General features: G+C 41.2%; 1 protein-coding gene across 2 annotated transcripts in view; it reads right to left on the reverse strand.

The window, feature by feature from the left end:
* The window catches only part of FAM234B (family with sequence similarity 234 member B), a 178,789-nt gene that overhangs the window by 31,785 nt on the left and 130,986 nt on the right, over window positions 1-16,018 (reverse strand). For both annotated transcript variants that reach the window (XM_077452516.1, XM_077452515.1), the window contains exon 7: window positions 1,479-1,620. In XM_077452516.1, coding sequence (XP_077308642.1) covers window positions 1,479-1,620 — 142 coding nt within the window. The remainder of the gene's footprint in view (window positions 1-1,478; window positions 1,621-16,018) is intronic.

A 16,018-nucleotide genomic window follows, 5' to 3' on the forward strand; every position in this document is an offset into this window, starting at 1 on the left:
AGTTGAGTGCATGTGCTCAGCATCATATCCAGAGGTTGTCTTTGGGAAATAGATGTATGAGTGCTGCCAGCGTTACTGCAGAGGTTGGAGGGGTCAGCCTGTCAGTGCTCAGACCATATGATCAAATTGGTCTGCATGACTGTCATTCCAGAAGGAAGCCTCTTCTAAAGATGATGCACAAAAAAGCCTGCAGTTTGCTGAAGACAAGCAGACTAAGGACATTAATTTCTGGAACTATGTCCTGTGGTCTGATGAGACCAGGATAAACTTATTTGGTTCAGATAGTTTCAAGCATGTGTTGTCGGCAACCAGGTGAGGAGTTCAAAGACAAGTGTGTCTTGCCTACAGTCAAGCATGGTGGTGGGAGTGTCATGGTCTGGGGCTGCATGAGTGCTGCCGACACTGGGGAGCTACAGTTCATTGAGGGAACCATGAATGCCAGACTGGGCCGCAGTGCAGTTTTCCAACATAACAATCCCAAACACACCTCCAAGACGTCCACTGCCTTGCTAAAGAAGCTAAGGGTAAAGGTGATGGACTGGCTAAGCGTGTCTCCAGACCTAAATCCTATTGAGCATCTGTAGGGCATCCTCAAATGGAAGCTGGAGGAGCGCAAGGTCTCCAACATCCACCAGCTCTGCGATGTCCTCATGGAGGAGTGGAAGAGGGCTCCAGTGGCAACCTGTGCAGCTCTGGTAGACTCCATGCCCAGCATGGTTAAGGTAGTACTGGTGGCCACACAAAATAACTTTGGGCCCAATTTGCAAATTTTCACTAAGGGGTATACTCACTTTTGTTGACAGCAGTTTAGACATTAATGGCCGTGTGTTGAGTTATTTTGAGGGGACAGCAAAATGACACTGTTATAAAAGCTGTACACTCACTACTTTTACTTTACATTATAACAAAGTTTAATTTCTTCAGTGTTGTCGGATAAAAAGATATAATAAAATATTTACAAAAATGTGAGGGGTGTACTAAATTTTGTGAGATATTGTCATAAAATATAATAGATAGATGATATATATATATGGTGATGGTTCTTTAATGTACAATTAGTGAGCTAGCGGTGTGTCGATGATAAGCTTTCCTTCTTCACGGGAGTTGAGAAAGGTGAGATCACCAACCTGGCTAAAATGTCTGACATAAGAGACTAATCACAATGCTTGAGGATTCAAATCACAAATACTGTAAACAGAAGACTGTTTAAATATATGCATTCCATGTGTATTTCATTGGGGTTCAGCTTTCACATCCTCTTCTAGCTAAATTAAGATATTATCTGAATGGCAGTAGCAAAGTTAGATGTTTATTAGCAACTCGCCTCTCCTGAAGAACAATCAAGGACCATTACACAGCAAATCTAACAGGAATGTGAGTAATCAAAAATCTGAACTTCATGAAATACATTAGGCTAAATCTTGCCTCTGAACTGAAAAAAATAAATAAATATATAGGACATGTGAAAACCTACATACCTGTACACACTGATTAACTTGGAGAGATTAACCGCCTTTCTCTTCTCCCAGTCAGGCTCATTCTTTTGCAATACATTTGGGAAACTATCTCGGTTTTTAGCCTGTGCATAGATATCTTTTAATGCTACTGCCTGGATATTCCCTAAGAAAATATATATGTAGATGAGCAAAGCAGCAACATCTCAAAATGTAGAGTTCATATGTTTAAAATAACCATCAAAATATTATTTACACAGTACTTACAGACATTTTTAAACAAACTTTACTTAACTAGTACTGAAACACAGCGAATTTCATTACCTTGTATGGGCACACAAAATGTGGGGCAGTTAGATTAAAATCCCTGAGGAACGGGAGGGGGCCAGCTTTGGTTTATCCATGGATTGGAGCTCCTACTGTGAGCTAGGGAAATTCTTTGATTCTACAACACTTTGAACTTGTTTCCTCAGCTCTACATGATTCACTAGAGCCACAGTAACTCCAGTCATCCCCATGACACCTCCAAAGTGACACCCCAGTGAGTTATTTAGGGGGTCTTTACCTCACAAGCATGGTGCCAGGCTGTCACACATCTTGTCCAAGATGGCACCATATGGCCACTCTACTACCGTGTGAGATCACTCACCTCACCAATTCCCATCCCTGGGACTACCTCCTTTAGACTCCAGACCAATCTGTTTTTTAATCTGAGGTCCACTACCTAAAGGTCAAGCTGTAAACTACCTACTCAAAAATGGTTCAGTTGAAAAAAAATTACCTGACACTCTGATTCCGTCTTTTCTCAAAGAAAAAGCTTGGTTGCTCAAAAGGCTCATATCCATTCTCTGTTACTGCTCTGCGATGATCTTTAAAACCACAGCTAGGGGCTCTGGGTCATGTCCTAAGCCACAGATGCAGAGAACTGACTGTTAAGGGCATTTTTGCAAAGTTCTTTTGTATGTCCAACTTGGTGGATCTGGATATAGATTGGGTGCTCCAGACCCTGGGTCCTAAAAGTATTGACCACACAAGGCCTTAGGATGCTGTCTGCCAGGTCCATTTCTCCTGGATCAAGGAGGACATTATGCATAAGGCCAGAGAGATCAACCCTGTTGACATTGATGCTTCAATAACTCTGCTCCCTGACCTTGCAAGACACGCTAGATCAACAACGAGCCATGAAGCCCTTGCAGACTTTCTTAAGAGATCACGATAACCCCTATCTTTGGGGACTTCCATTTTATCTGCAGATCCAGAGGGATGGCAAGGCCCATATAATCTGGTAATGGGCAACCATCCACAACCCTTTAAAGGCTTTATACCTCTCTGACCTACAACATATCACCTGACCAATGAACTGCATTGTCCTGAGTGGATCTGGACATCGCCTGACAAGCACCCCTCTGGCAGTGATCAGAGATGAGCTCCTTCAGAAGGCAGACTGCTGGACTCCCACCTTCTCCAGGGTAGCATTTGCACCATTCCTGGAGTGGGTTAGATACATAATGTTTGATATTATGAGTCTTGTAGCCTGTAATCTGTAGGCCACAGCTACAGGCTACTGATTTGTGTTTGGGGCTGTTACAGATGGTAGATTATTCTCATGTCATAGTCGTCCGTATATACAGCAGGTAAAATAAGTATTAGATCAACATTTTTCTAGGTAAATATATTTCTAAACGTGCCATTGACATGAAATTTTCACCACATCGGTAACAACCCATGCAATCCATACATACAAATAAACAAAAACAAATACGTTCAGAAATTAAGTTATGTGCAATAAAATGGAAAGACTCAGGGAAAAAGTATTTAATACAATAACTGAAATGTATTTTTTTTTTTTATTCTTTATTTAAATTTTTAATTTAAGTTGCGTACAAAACATAATCAGGTATTAAAAGAAAACCATAGAACCAATATACATTCATGCCTTTCAATTTTTCACATTATCCTGGTTTTCTTTCTTTACTTCTCGAGTTCTTCTAAAATATCTCCCTCCCACCCCTCTTCCCACCCCTACCGACCCATTACCTCATTAAAGATCCAATTTCCAATAACTGAAATGTATTTAATACTTTGTACAAAATCCTTTGTTGGTAATGACAGCTTCAAGACAACTCCTGTATGAAGAAACTAGTTGCATGAATTGCTCAGATGTGATTTTGGCCCATTCTTCCACACAGTCTTCAAATCTTGAAGGTTCCGTGGGCCTCTTCTATGAACTCTGATCTTTAGTTCTTTTCATAGATTTTCTATTGGATTCAAGTCAGGCGATTGGTTGTGCCATTCTAGCAGATTTATTTTCTTTCTTTGAAACCAATTGAGAGTTTCCTTGGCTTTGTGTTTGGGATCATTGTCTTGCTGAAATATCCACCCTCGTTTCATCTTCATCATCCTGCAAGATGGCAGCAGATTTTTATCAAGAATGTCTTGGTACATTTTCCCATTCATCCTTCCTTCAATAACATGAAGTTTGCCAGTACCGTATGCTGAAAAACAGCCCCATACCATAATGTTCCCACCTCCAAACTTCAGTGTTGGTATGGTATTTTTGGGGTGATGTGCAGTGCCATTTGACCTCCAAACATGGTGTGTATTAATTATGGCATCCGAAGAGTTCAATTTTGGTCTCATCTGACCAGACTATATTCTCCCCCCCATTTCACAGGCTTTTCTAAATGTTGTGCAGCAAACATGCTTTTTCTTCTGCAATGTAGTCTTGTGTGGTGAGCGTGCATACAGACCATGGTGGTTGAGTGCATTATTTATGGTTTTCTTTGAAACAATTGTACCTGCCAATTCCAGGTCTTTCTGAAGCTCTCCACAAGTGGTCATTGGCTCTTGGACAACTCTTCTGATAATTCTTTTCACTCCTCTGTCAGAAATCTTGGAGTACCTGGTCATGGATGGTTTATGGTAAAATGATGTTCTTACCACTTTCGGATTATGGCCCCAACAGTGCTCTCTGGAACATTCAGAAGTTTGGAAATCCTTCTGTAACCAATACCATCGGTATGTTTTGGAACAATAAGGTCGCAAAGGTCTTGAGAGAACTCTTTGCTTTACCCATCATGAGATGTTTGTGTGACACCTTGGTAATGAGGCCATCACTTGGGACTGAACCAGTTGATATTAATTTGCACTGACAAGGGGCAAGATTGTTTTCTAACTACTGATAGATTTCAGCTGGTGTCTTGGCTTTCCATGCCTTTTTGCACCTCCCCTTCTTCATGTGCTACTTGTTCCCTGTGTCATTCCATTTTATTACACATAACTTAATTTCTGAACTTGTTTGTTTTGGTTTCTTTGTGTGAATGGATTGTTACCGAAATGGTGAAAATGTTATGTCAATAGCACCTTTAGTAAATGTATTGCCTAGAAGAATGGTGATATGTTCAATACTCATTTTACCTGGTGTATAAGGTGGTTCCATCTTCCCATCCATCCTCCTGGATCATACCACAGACTTCAAAAGGAAGGCTCCTTTTCCTTAAATTTAAAGTTTGGTATAAAACCTACATATTGGAAAACCTATGTTTGCCCAAGCAGCACTAGACAGCCATTGCTGCATGCTATCTCCAGCTTCTGAGTTTTAGAGAGCAGTGTTTTCCAAGAAGGGGATTCTAACTTTACTCTTGAGCCTGATACAAGTCACATCTTCCTCTCAAGCTCACAAGTCCTATAGTCAATTGAATGCTTTCAAGAAAACAACTATTAAAGAATTGGCTAGTGAACAGATCTTGCACCTGCGGGATAGAAACTATACCCTTTTCTCTGTCACACACTAGTCATAAAAGTCCTATAGACTAATTTTTCTCTAGGCACCATGTCCTGGAATGGAAACCAGTAATGGACATTGGCTGACCCCTCTCCATTTTTTCTTACCATAGAGGTGCTTCAGGCTCCCAGATCCAAGTGGGCATGGCATCTAAATGATACAAGACAGACCCCATCATCCATCACACAATTACTGATGCTATCTTTGACTTTGTGTCAGACCACAAGCACAATGATACATCTCCCCCACTTCTAATGGAAGCTTTGAATACCCTGTCCACGGAGTGGAGTGCACATCCAAAACAGACCCATATAGTTAAAAAGATGATCGAAAAGCCATTCTCAACACCCTTCAAAAATCACACACCTTGGAAACTAAATACAACTCTGCCCTGGCAACTGAACATTTGGCAGATGTTTGTAATACCAAATCTTCTCTTCAACTCTCTGATCTAGAAAACAAGAACTACCCTCAAAAGCATTTGATCATTTACAACAAATTCCATAGTAATCCACAATCCTTTATACAGTTGGTCATATAGTATTTATGGAACAAACAATAAATACATTCTAAAAACATGATTAAGGTAGAGTTCACATTCACACCATTCAGTCTGAATATCCTGGGACATTCTCATTCATAATCAATCATTTCTATTTGTCCTCTACAGCGTTGATCCCTCACACCCCTGGCCTGTGAACTGTCTATGCTGGCTGTTATAGCCCCATTTCTGGTGACCGCAGTCCCTGGAGAGGAGACCATGCAAGGCTTTGGCGATTCTCAATGCCGTGCTGCCACTGCGCTGATACAGATATAGCTTCCATGGTTTATGCTGCTGATGAGCGGCTATAGGGCCGTGAAACGCGCCAAGCCTTACATTTCTACCATCATCTTACCATGGATCAACCTACATTTTCCACGGCTCTACCTATGCCTATAATATTCATTTCATGAATTATGTTTATTTATTATATTTTTTAATTTGCTCTCCTTCCTATTAATTTTGAGATATACTCAGCATCAACTCTACCTTAATCAGGTTTTAGAATGTATTTATTATTTGTTCCATCAATACTATATGACTGTATAAAGTATTGTGGATTACTATGGAATTTATGTTGTAAATGATCAAATGCATTTGGAGGTTATATACCTATTTTTACCTATATTTACAGTCCCGCCACTTGCTCTCAATTTTTAACCAAAAATAGGGATGGATGCGGTTAACCCCTTTGATTTCCGCCTCATTTAAAGTCCCAAAACCTTCTTCTCCTTTAAGAACTACCCTCAACCTCTACAGATCCTGAGACCCACCACCCTAATCAAGCCCCTAGTAGATAGGTGGAAGAGTCAGCACTTGTCTTTCTTGAAATTTAGAGGGGTTGTGGGTGCCCCCAACTTATCCGTAAACAGCACCACATCTGTTAGGTTTCTGTATTGTTTCCACAAATTCTCCAAAGATTCAGTCCCTAGAGAACAAGCTCTTTCTGCATGTGACCTTCAGGCCCTCCTTTGTATTTATCTATACCTTCACTTAAGCTGAGTATACACTAGGGCGATGATGGCGAACCTTGGCACCCCAGATGTTTTGGAACTACATTTCCCATGATGCTCCATTACACTGCAGAGTGGATGAGCATCATGGGAAATGTAGTTCCAAAACATCTGGGGTGCCAAGGTTCGCCATCACTGCACTAGGGGTTCATTCCACATTTTTCATTGAAAGAACATTTGTTGGATTTTCTAATCATTAGTAGGGGCAAATTGACATTCGCTTTTGACTACAGTGATGAGAAAATTCGAAGGAGTATGATGGAAAAATGTTCTCGAATATCTATCTATCTATCTATCTATCTATCTATCTATCTATCAAGTACAAATACAAAATAGATAGTAAATAAATGTAGCACTATGTGTAAAAATATATATAAATATTAAGTGCAAATCTTTAAAATAAATCAATCCTACATATAAATGAATAGTCCATAAAATGAAAACATTAAGAAATAAAACAAACTCTTGTGATCAGTGTATCCACACAATTCCACCACAGTGATAGTTAGTCCTCACAAGCTCTTTGCTCTCACTTCCTCTCCCCAATCAATGGTGGGTAATCCAGGTGGCTCTTTTCTTAATGGTAACACAGCTCATTAACATCCAAAGAAATGAATCGCATCCCAGCTTGGCTCAAGATTCCATGAGTTTAGGACATGTAAATAATTAGTATAGAGACCATAGTGTTCTCCGTATACAAATTTATTCAAAGCCCTCAAACAGACAAGTTGCACTTACAAGATAAAAACTTTTAAAATCACATATAAACCTCCAGAGTAGCAACATCGTGTCCACATGCATGGTGCCTGGCTGGATGTCACTATCAGCACTTCCCTTCTAGACGCGTATCGGCCAATCACAGGCCTTCCTCAGTAGATCTACTACTACTTGTCTGTTTGGGGGCTTTGAATAAATTTGTATACGGAGAACACTATGGTCTTCATACTTATTATTTACATGTCCCGAACTCATAGAATCTTGAGCCAAGCTGGGAGGTGATTTGCTTATTTGGATGTTAATGAGCTGTGTTACCATTAAGAAAAGAGCCTCCTGGATTACCCACAATTGATTGGGAAGAGGAAGTGAGAGCAAAGAGCTTGTGGTGAGATCTGCATATGAGTTTTGACTCATCTAGGAGGTGAGCGTGCATTTTTACTGGTGGTGGTGTGCACTCCTTTTGAGGACGAACAATCACTGTGGTGGAATTGTATGGATACACTGATCACAAGAAGAGTTTTTTGTTTTATTTCTTAATTTTTTCATTTTATGGACTATTAATTTATATGTAGGATTTATTTTAGAGATTTGCACTTTATATTTATATATATTTTTATACATAGTGCTACATTTATTTAATATCCATTTTTAAATTAGTGTGGTGTACCACTTGGAATGTTTAACAGCTGTGCACATTTATTATTAGGTTATCTTATTTAAAAAAAAAATCACAATATTTTTCACTTGCGGTGCCGATTGTTTCATCTTATAAACTGCAGCCTTTATGATTGGACATTGGCACCCACCCCAGAGATGGCTTTATTATCCATGCTTCCAGGCTCCATAGCCTCCTAAAAACGCAACTTATTCCACCTTTTATGATCAGCCGCCAGACAGCCAATTCCTCTGTTTTGGAAAACAACTACCACCACCCCCCCCCCCCCCCCCTCCATCATGCGTATGGAAGAGATGCTAGCCCTAGACAATGACATATATGACAAATTTAAGGTCCTATGGCTCATTTGGATTTACTTTTGTACCTCAGACAAATGTGCTGGCACCCCCCTGGCCAACAGGGAAACACTTCCCGATTCCGTTACACGGGTTTGTTTCTCCAAGGCTTGCTCAATCCCCCTTCGATTCTCTCTCCCCTTGCTATGCATCTGAGCACCCCCCCCCCCCCCCCTCATTTTTCTCTCTCTCCCTATTTCTGCTTTTTCTCCTTTCCAGTTTCACCCCTCCCAAATCTGAATGTTCTACTTCCCAACTCCAACACGCTCTACTTTGAGACGTAAGGTTTTAGCCTTTTTTTAATATTACAAGCTATCTACATAATGGCACTTCACCTAGGCTTATGTTTCGACATGCATTGAATACGTAAATTATATTGTATAATTTCCTGTAATGAACATTTGGTAATCGACTATGTTCTTCTATTTTGTTATATATAATAGAAGTATATTTGACTCTAAAAAGCCAAATATCCTACGTCACTGGCAGTTACTGAAATGGGTCACAGGACTAGATAATGCACATATGGAGCTGCTCTTGGCTCAGGAAGTGGATACTTTGGAGCAGTACACACAGGCGTGGGTCACTTGGAAGGTGTTCAGAGAGTTAAAAGAATTTATGGACCTCATTCAAAACACAAAACAAACATGTTTCCACTGGCACTATCTCTTCTGGCTATTTCCTATGAACGTCTCCTTATCTTTCCACCACAACCACCCTCCTTTTTTGCTATTCACTGGTCTCTTCCTGTTCTCTTTACTTCTTTATTTCTCACTTATTAACTTCTAGGTCATGCATCTATCCCCCTCCTCATCCTCCACTCTATTTTCCTGCAGTGTCTTTTCCCATCTCTTTCCATTTCACTGGAGTCGATACTCATTTACATTATTATTATTTTACTATGAGCAAGTTAATTTGCCCAGTACCGTGGAATGCACCCTCCTGCTATGGTCTACCTTTACCTAGTCAACAGTCTCTGTAAACTTCTTCTATTCAATAATGCTCCTAAGCTCAACTATATGTGGCTAGTAAGTAGGTTTCATAGTTTCCCATTTTATTGTGCCCTACTACCCAAGTGATACATTTTGTATGCTCTACATTTGCTTTTCACTCACACTGTAATTATCCATTTTGTTTCTTAACCCTTTCATGACATTTGGAGTTTACAAGTTAAAATCCCTATTTTTTGCTAAAAAATTACTTAGAACCCGAAACATATATATATATATATATATATATATATATATATATATATATATATATATATATATATATATATATATATATACATAATGTATATATTTAGCAAAAAATCTAGAGAATAAAATGGCTATTGTTGCAATATTTTATGTCACATGGTATTTGTGCAGCAGTGTTTTAAACGTGATTTTTTTGGGGAAAGGGGACACTTTTTTTTTTTTATTCATGAAAAACAGTATAGTTATCCCAATTTTTTTGTATAAAGATGATGTTATGCCAAGTAAATAGATACCAAACATGTCATGCTTTATAATTTCACGCACCCGTGGAATGGCGACAAACTTTGGTACCTAAAAATCTCCATAGGCAACGCTTTAATTTTTTTTAAAGTTACCAGGTTAGGGGTACAGAGACGTTCTGATCCTAAAATTATTGATCTCGCTCTGATGATCGCGGCGATACCTTACATATGTGATTTAAACACCGTTTACATATGCGGGAGCGACTTCCATATGCGCTTTCTTTGCTGAGCGAGCTCGTGGTGACTGGGGCGGTTTGAATTTTTATTTTCTTATTTCTTTTTATATTATTAAAATGTGTTTTTTTATTGCTGTCACAAGGAATGTAAACATCCCTTGTGACAGTAATAGGCGGTGACAGGTACTCTTTACGGAGGGATTGGGTGTCTAAAAGCCCCCAAAACCCTCCTTTGCACTTCTGAATACTTTGATCATCAGAAATGGTGTATCTGAATTCTGTATATTTTTTAAAATCCGGTGTCATTGGCAGCCGAGTAAACAGGAAGTAACGTTGCTTCCGCGTTTACATCAAGGAAACTAACGAAACCGTTTCCAGCTTCGTTTTAATCTGTCACTAGCGGCTGGAAGAACCGGATCGCCGATCGGCCCTCCCGCTCCACCGGGAGGCCCAGGAAGAGCGGCGGCAGGAGGGGGGACATCCCCTCCCGCTCCTCCAGGATAACAACCGCTGCGGCTAAAAGCCTTATCCTTGGGAAAGCCGATTGCCCGCTCTAAACAACGGTACCGGGATGATGCCTGCAGCAGAGTACGCACATCTGCGTATGCTCGGCGGGAATGGGTTAAACTAGGTTTGGTTTTTACATTGTCCTGTATCTAATAACATTAACCACTTGGTGCCCATACTACGTCTATTGACGTCATGGACTTTCAGTGGTTATATCTAAATGATGCCTGAGGCCACAGACATCATTCAGATATTGCCCTTTTCAGCCGGCGATTCCCTGCACCATAAGAAAGATCATAGCGGCTGTTCCGCCGTCTAATCGTTCTTGCGGGAGGGGACGCCCCCCCCCCTCCCGCCACCCTCCGGTGCTTGTACCGACTCACCATTTCCATCGGTGAGTAGGTCACAGGATCCGCCGGCCCAAGCAAGTTACCATAAAGATTTCCGGTGGACCAGATCTTTTTCGGAGTCTCTATGGTCGTTCGGAGGCCGGGCATGATGTTATGACGTCACGCCCGGCCTCTGTATACAAATTAACGGCGCCGATCTGGCTAGGAAGCCAGGATCGTTTTTTGTTTTTTTTATTCTTCCCAGCCTAGAAGTGAGATATGGGGGTCTTATTGACCCCATATCTCACTGTAAATATGTCCGATCATGCCATATTCCTATTACAAGGGATGTTTACATTCCTTGTAATAGGAATAAGTCATCAATTTTTATTTTTATTTTTTTTAAGTGTAAAACTAAAAAAATAAAAATAAAATAAACAATAAAAAATTATTTTTTTTTAAGCGCCCCTGTCCCTGTGAGCTCGCACACAGAAGCGGACGCATACGTAAGTCCCGCCCACATATGAAAACGGTGTTCAAACCACACATGTGAGGTATCGCCGCAAACGTTAGAGCGAGAGAAATAATTCTAGCCCTAGACCTCCTCTGTAACCCAAAATATGTAACCAGTAAAAAAATTTCAAGCGTCACCTATGGGGATTTTTAAATACCAAAGTTTGGCGCCATTCCACGAGCGCGTGCAATTTTGAAGCGTGACATGTTGGGTATCTATTTACTCAGCGTATCCTCCTCTTTCACATTATGCAAAAAAATTGGGCTAACTTTACTGTTTTTTGTTTTTTTAAGCATTAAACAGTTTTTTTTCTGAAAAAAACATGTTCGAAAAATTGCTGTGCAAATACCGTGCGAGATAAAAAGTTGCAACGAGCGCCATTGTATTCTCTAGGGTCTTTGCTAAAAAAAAACATATATAATGTTTGGGGGTTCTATGTAATTTTCTAGCAAAAAAATTTGGAATTTTACATGTAGGAGAGAAATGTCAGAATTGGCCTGGATGCGAAGTGGTTAAAGTGGTTCTCAAGCCTTAAGGTTTTGATTAGAATGCATTCTATGAATTAAGGTGAAAAACCTGTAAAGCAGCTCACTCCCCCCCCCCCCTTTTTCTTACCTGAGCCCAATCCAACAACGTGCACAAGAGCAGCGGCTCTCGCCGCTGTCAATCAAATGCTGTGATAAGGGAGTGGGGCTAAGCCGTCCACTCTGTGTCAGATGCAGGCAGGCCTGTTCGGGAGCGAGCAAGCATGGGTGTCCTCATTGAGAGAGGCTTTCTGTGGGGGCACCCACTAAAAAGACTGAACTAAATAAAAATCTTTCACTTCTGTTTATCTGCAAATATGAAATAAAAAAAAGGTTTTTTTCGTCATACTTAAATGTAAAATCCTCTTTGAATACATCACGGGACACAGAGTTAGGCCAATATTCATTACCTACTGGGTTATACGCCATCTCTAGGTGAATGGACACTGGTAGACAAAGTCTACTCAAAGACAGGAAGTCCACCCCTATATAACCCCTCCCATATAGGAAGTATTTCAGTTTTGTAGCAAGAGGGGAGTGACCTATGTGTGCCGTGATGTATTCAAAGAAAAGGATTTTACATGCAAGTATGATGAAAAAAATCCTTTTTTTATCATACATCACAGGACAGAGTCAGGCTAATATTTATTACCTACTGGGACATCCCAGAGCAATAGCCTTGAGGGGAGGGAGACACGCTGTCAAACAAAAACAGCGATCAGACTTTAAAATGGCAGCCTGTAGTACACTACGGCCAAAAGCTGAATCTTCGGCTGCTCTAACATCTACCTGATAAAATCTTGTGAACCTATGCACTGAAGACCAGGTAGCAACCTTACAAATCTGAGCCACAGATACCTGATGGAGAAAAGCCCAGGGAGGTTCCTACACCCCTAGTAGAATGAGCTCTTACCCTAAAAGGGAGGATCCTTACTAAAAAAAATAAAAAAAAAAAAATAAAATAAAAATAAGGATCTCTCTCTCTCTCCACAGATCTAGACAAATAAACTCTGACTGGCCAGACAACGTCCAAGGAATGCAGTTGTCTCTCTTCTGCCGAGTGAGGCTGAGAGAAAAGAAGGCAAAACATTGTCCTGATTTAAATGAAAAGGCAGACACCACCGTTTGCAAAAAGGATGGAATAGGACACAACACTACCTTGTCGTGGTATAGGATTAGGTATGGTTTCCTACATGAAAGGGCCACCAATTCCGACACCCTTTTAGCCAAGGTTATGGCCACCAGGAAGGCTAGCTTGTGTGAAAGCAAGACTAGAATTTCCTTGATATGTTTAAATGGTTGCTTCTGTAACACATACAGCACCAAATTTAAGTCCCAAGAACACATAGGTGACCTAATGGGGTGGAAGCAAACTGGTTTTCCCCTGCATAAAGGTTCAGACTAGTGAATGGGAGGCTAAAGGCCTTTGAAAGAATACTGACAGGGGCGAAATCTGACCTCTGATTGTTCTCAAAGCCAATCTGCTTTCCACAGCTGACTAGAAAAGAGAATTCTCCCAATCACGCATTTCCAAGGATGCCATTTTCTGCTTCACACCAAGCAATACAAGTCTTTAGACCTTATGATAGATCTTCCTAGTGACCGCTTTCCTATCATTCACTAGGGCAGACATCACCAGTCCCGAGATGCCACAATCCTTTAGCACTTTAGAGACTGTAAAAGGGGGTGGTAGTAGATAGAGGGTGCTAATGATCGTGGCAATAGTGAAATAGACTAATTACACAAATAGCATAATTCAAAAAGAACTAACTAAAAATATTAAACACCAAGTGGTGAAACATAAGTGAATGAAAAATTCATATAGAAGCAATCACAAAAAAAAATCAATCATGCTTCCTGAAGACGTTTATCACGAAACGTACGTCGGGGCAGTACCTGGTCACATTATCCACACGCCATATCCAGTTTCCTGGTTGTCGCTATCGTGGAAAGCTCACCAACCACGGAGGCGATACACGGCATCTATGCATAGCTCCACTACCAATGAGCGAGCAGCCCCAGTGCCGGATAGGCACCATTACATGTAAGCGGTCATTTGACTATGTTGTATGCTTTTAACCTGTTTTATTAAACTGTATTACACTATGGACAATTTTATTGTCTTCTATATATCCCATGTCTAACAATCCGGGGAAGAAGTATTTTTTCATTTTTATCTCCAGTCTCCACAATCCTGCACAAGCGTGTATGACTTTCTTTTTAATTAAAGAAGTCAACTATATCTGGTAAGTAGATTGTATACCCAACACTCTGGAGTGTCGTTTGTCTCTTGTTGAAGGAATTCACACTATTTAGAAGATTCTCCAATATATCTACAATATTTTTGTCTACAACAAAAACATTTTTTTCACAATTGGGACTTTAATATAATTATTTCTCACTTTTTTTGTGATTGTTTGCTTCTATATGAATTTTTCATTCACTTAGGTTTCACCACTTGGTGTTTCATATTTTTAGTTAGTGCTTTTTGAATTATGCCATTTGTGTAATTAGTCTATTTCACTATTGCCACGATCATTAGCGCCCTCTATCTACTACCAATTGCAATTGATCACTGTGTTCAATCAGGGGAGCAGCTTTATTATTATTTTTTTTTATTACTTTTTGGCGCAGAGTATATCCAAACACTACTGTAAATTGGGGTGGACTATAGGACCTTGAGACAGTAGAACGGGGTGGCACAGAAGTATCCATGGTCCGTCTACTGCCAATCTCCCAATCTCCAGGAACAAGGGCCTACTGGGCCAGGCTGGTGCCACCAGAATGACTGGAACCCCCTCTCTGAATCCTGTACAACAAATGTGGGGGGAGAGGGATTGGGGGGAAAGCATAAACCAGGGAGTAGTGGCTTCATGGAACTACCAGAGCATCTGCTCCGATTGCCAGGGGGTCCTTGTTCAGGACACAAACTGATATAGCTTGTTGAACCTGGATGCCAATAGATCAACATCTGGCCATCCCCAGCGCTGACAAATGTTCTGGAACACCCTCAAGTGTAGGAACTTCCCTGGGCAGATCTGCTGGCAGCTGAGATAATCTGCCTTCCAATTCTCTACCCCCGGGATATGGACCACCGATAGAACCGGCATGTCCCTCTGCCCAGGTTAGTACGTGAGCTGAATGACTCCTGGTACCGCCCTGGTGTTTTATATAGGTCACTGCAGTGGCATTGTTGGACTGGACCCTGATAGGGAAGTCCTAAAGCTCCACCGTCCAGGACTGTAGGGAACAGACGTACTGCCCTCAACTACAGGATGTTGATAGGCAGGCTCTGTTCTGCCCTTGACCATCTCCCCTGAGCTGTGAGCCCCTCTAGGGTCGCTCCCCAGCCCGAGAGAGACTGGTGTCTGTGGTCAGTACTCTTCAAGACACCGGGAGGAAGGATCTTCCTTTTGTGGGTTCTGATCCTGAAACCACCAGCTTAGGCTTAAGCGTTCCCGAGGAGATAAGAACATGGAATAATCCAGGGCTTACCCTCTCTTATTCCAAGCCGACACAAGACCCTGTTGTATAGGCCTGGAATGGAACTGGGCATGGGGAACTGCCTCGGACACGATCCTTCCTAGAAGACTTATACAGAGCCGAAAGGAGGGTTGTCTGGGCCCCCTTATCTGACACCTGATGCTTCAGTGCACAGATCCTTACGGGTGGCAAAAATAGCCTTGCCTGGACCGTATCTAGGATCAGACCTAAATACTTCAGACTTTGAGCTGTTCTTAGGGCTGACTTTTCAGTATTTATGAACCAGCCCAGGCTTTCTAAATATCGCACTGTGCAGGCTATACTCTGTTCTAGAGCCTGTAGTGAGTGATCTCTGGGCAGGAGGTCGTCCAGGTATGTGAGCACCAAGATTCCCTGGACCCTTAAAAAAAACCTGGTGCTAGGACCTTTGTGAACACCTGGGGTGCTGTGGCAAGCCCGTAGGG

The sequence above is a fragment of the Lithobates pipiens genome, unplaced genomic scaffold (genome assembly GCF_037356315.1).
Source record: "Lithobates pipiens isolate NorthernLeopardFrog02 unplaced genomic scaffold, aLitPip1_a1.2 Scaffold_23, whole genome shotgun sequence".
Taxonomy (NCBI): Eukaryota; Metazoa; Chordata; class Amphibia; order Anura; family Ranidae; genus Lithobates; species Lithobates pipiens.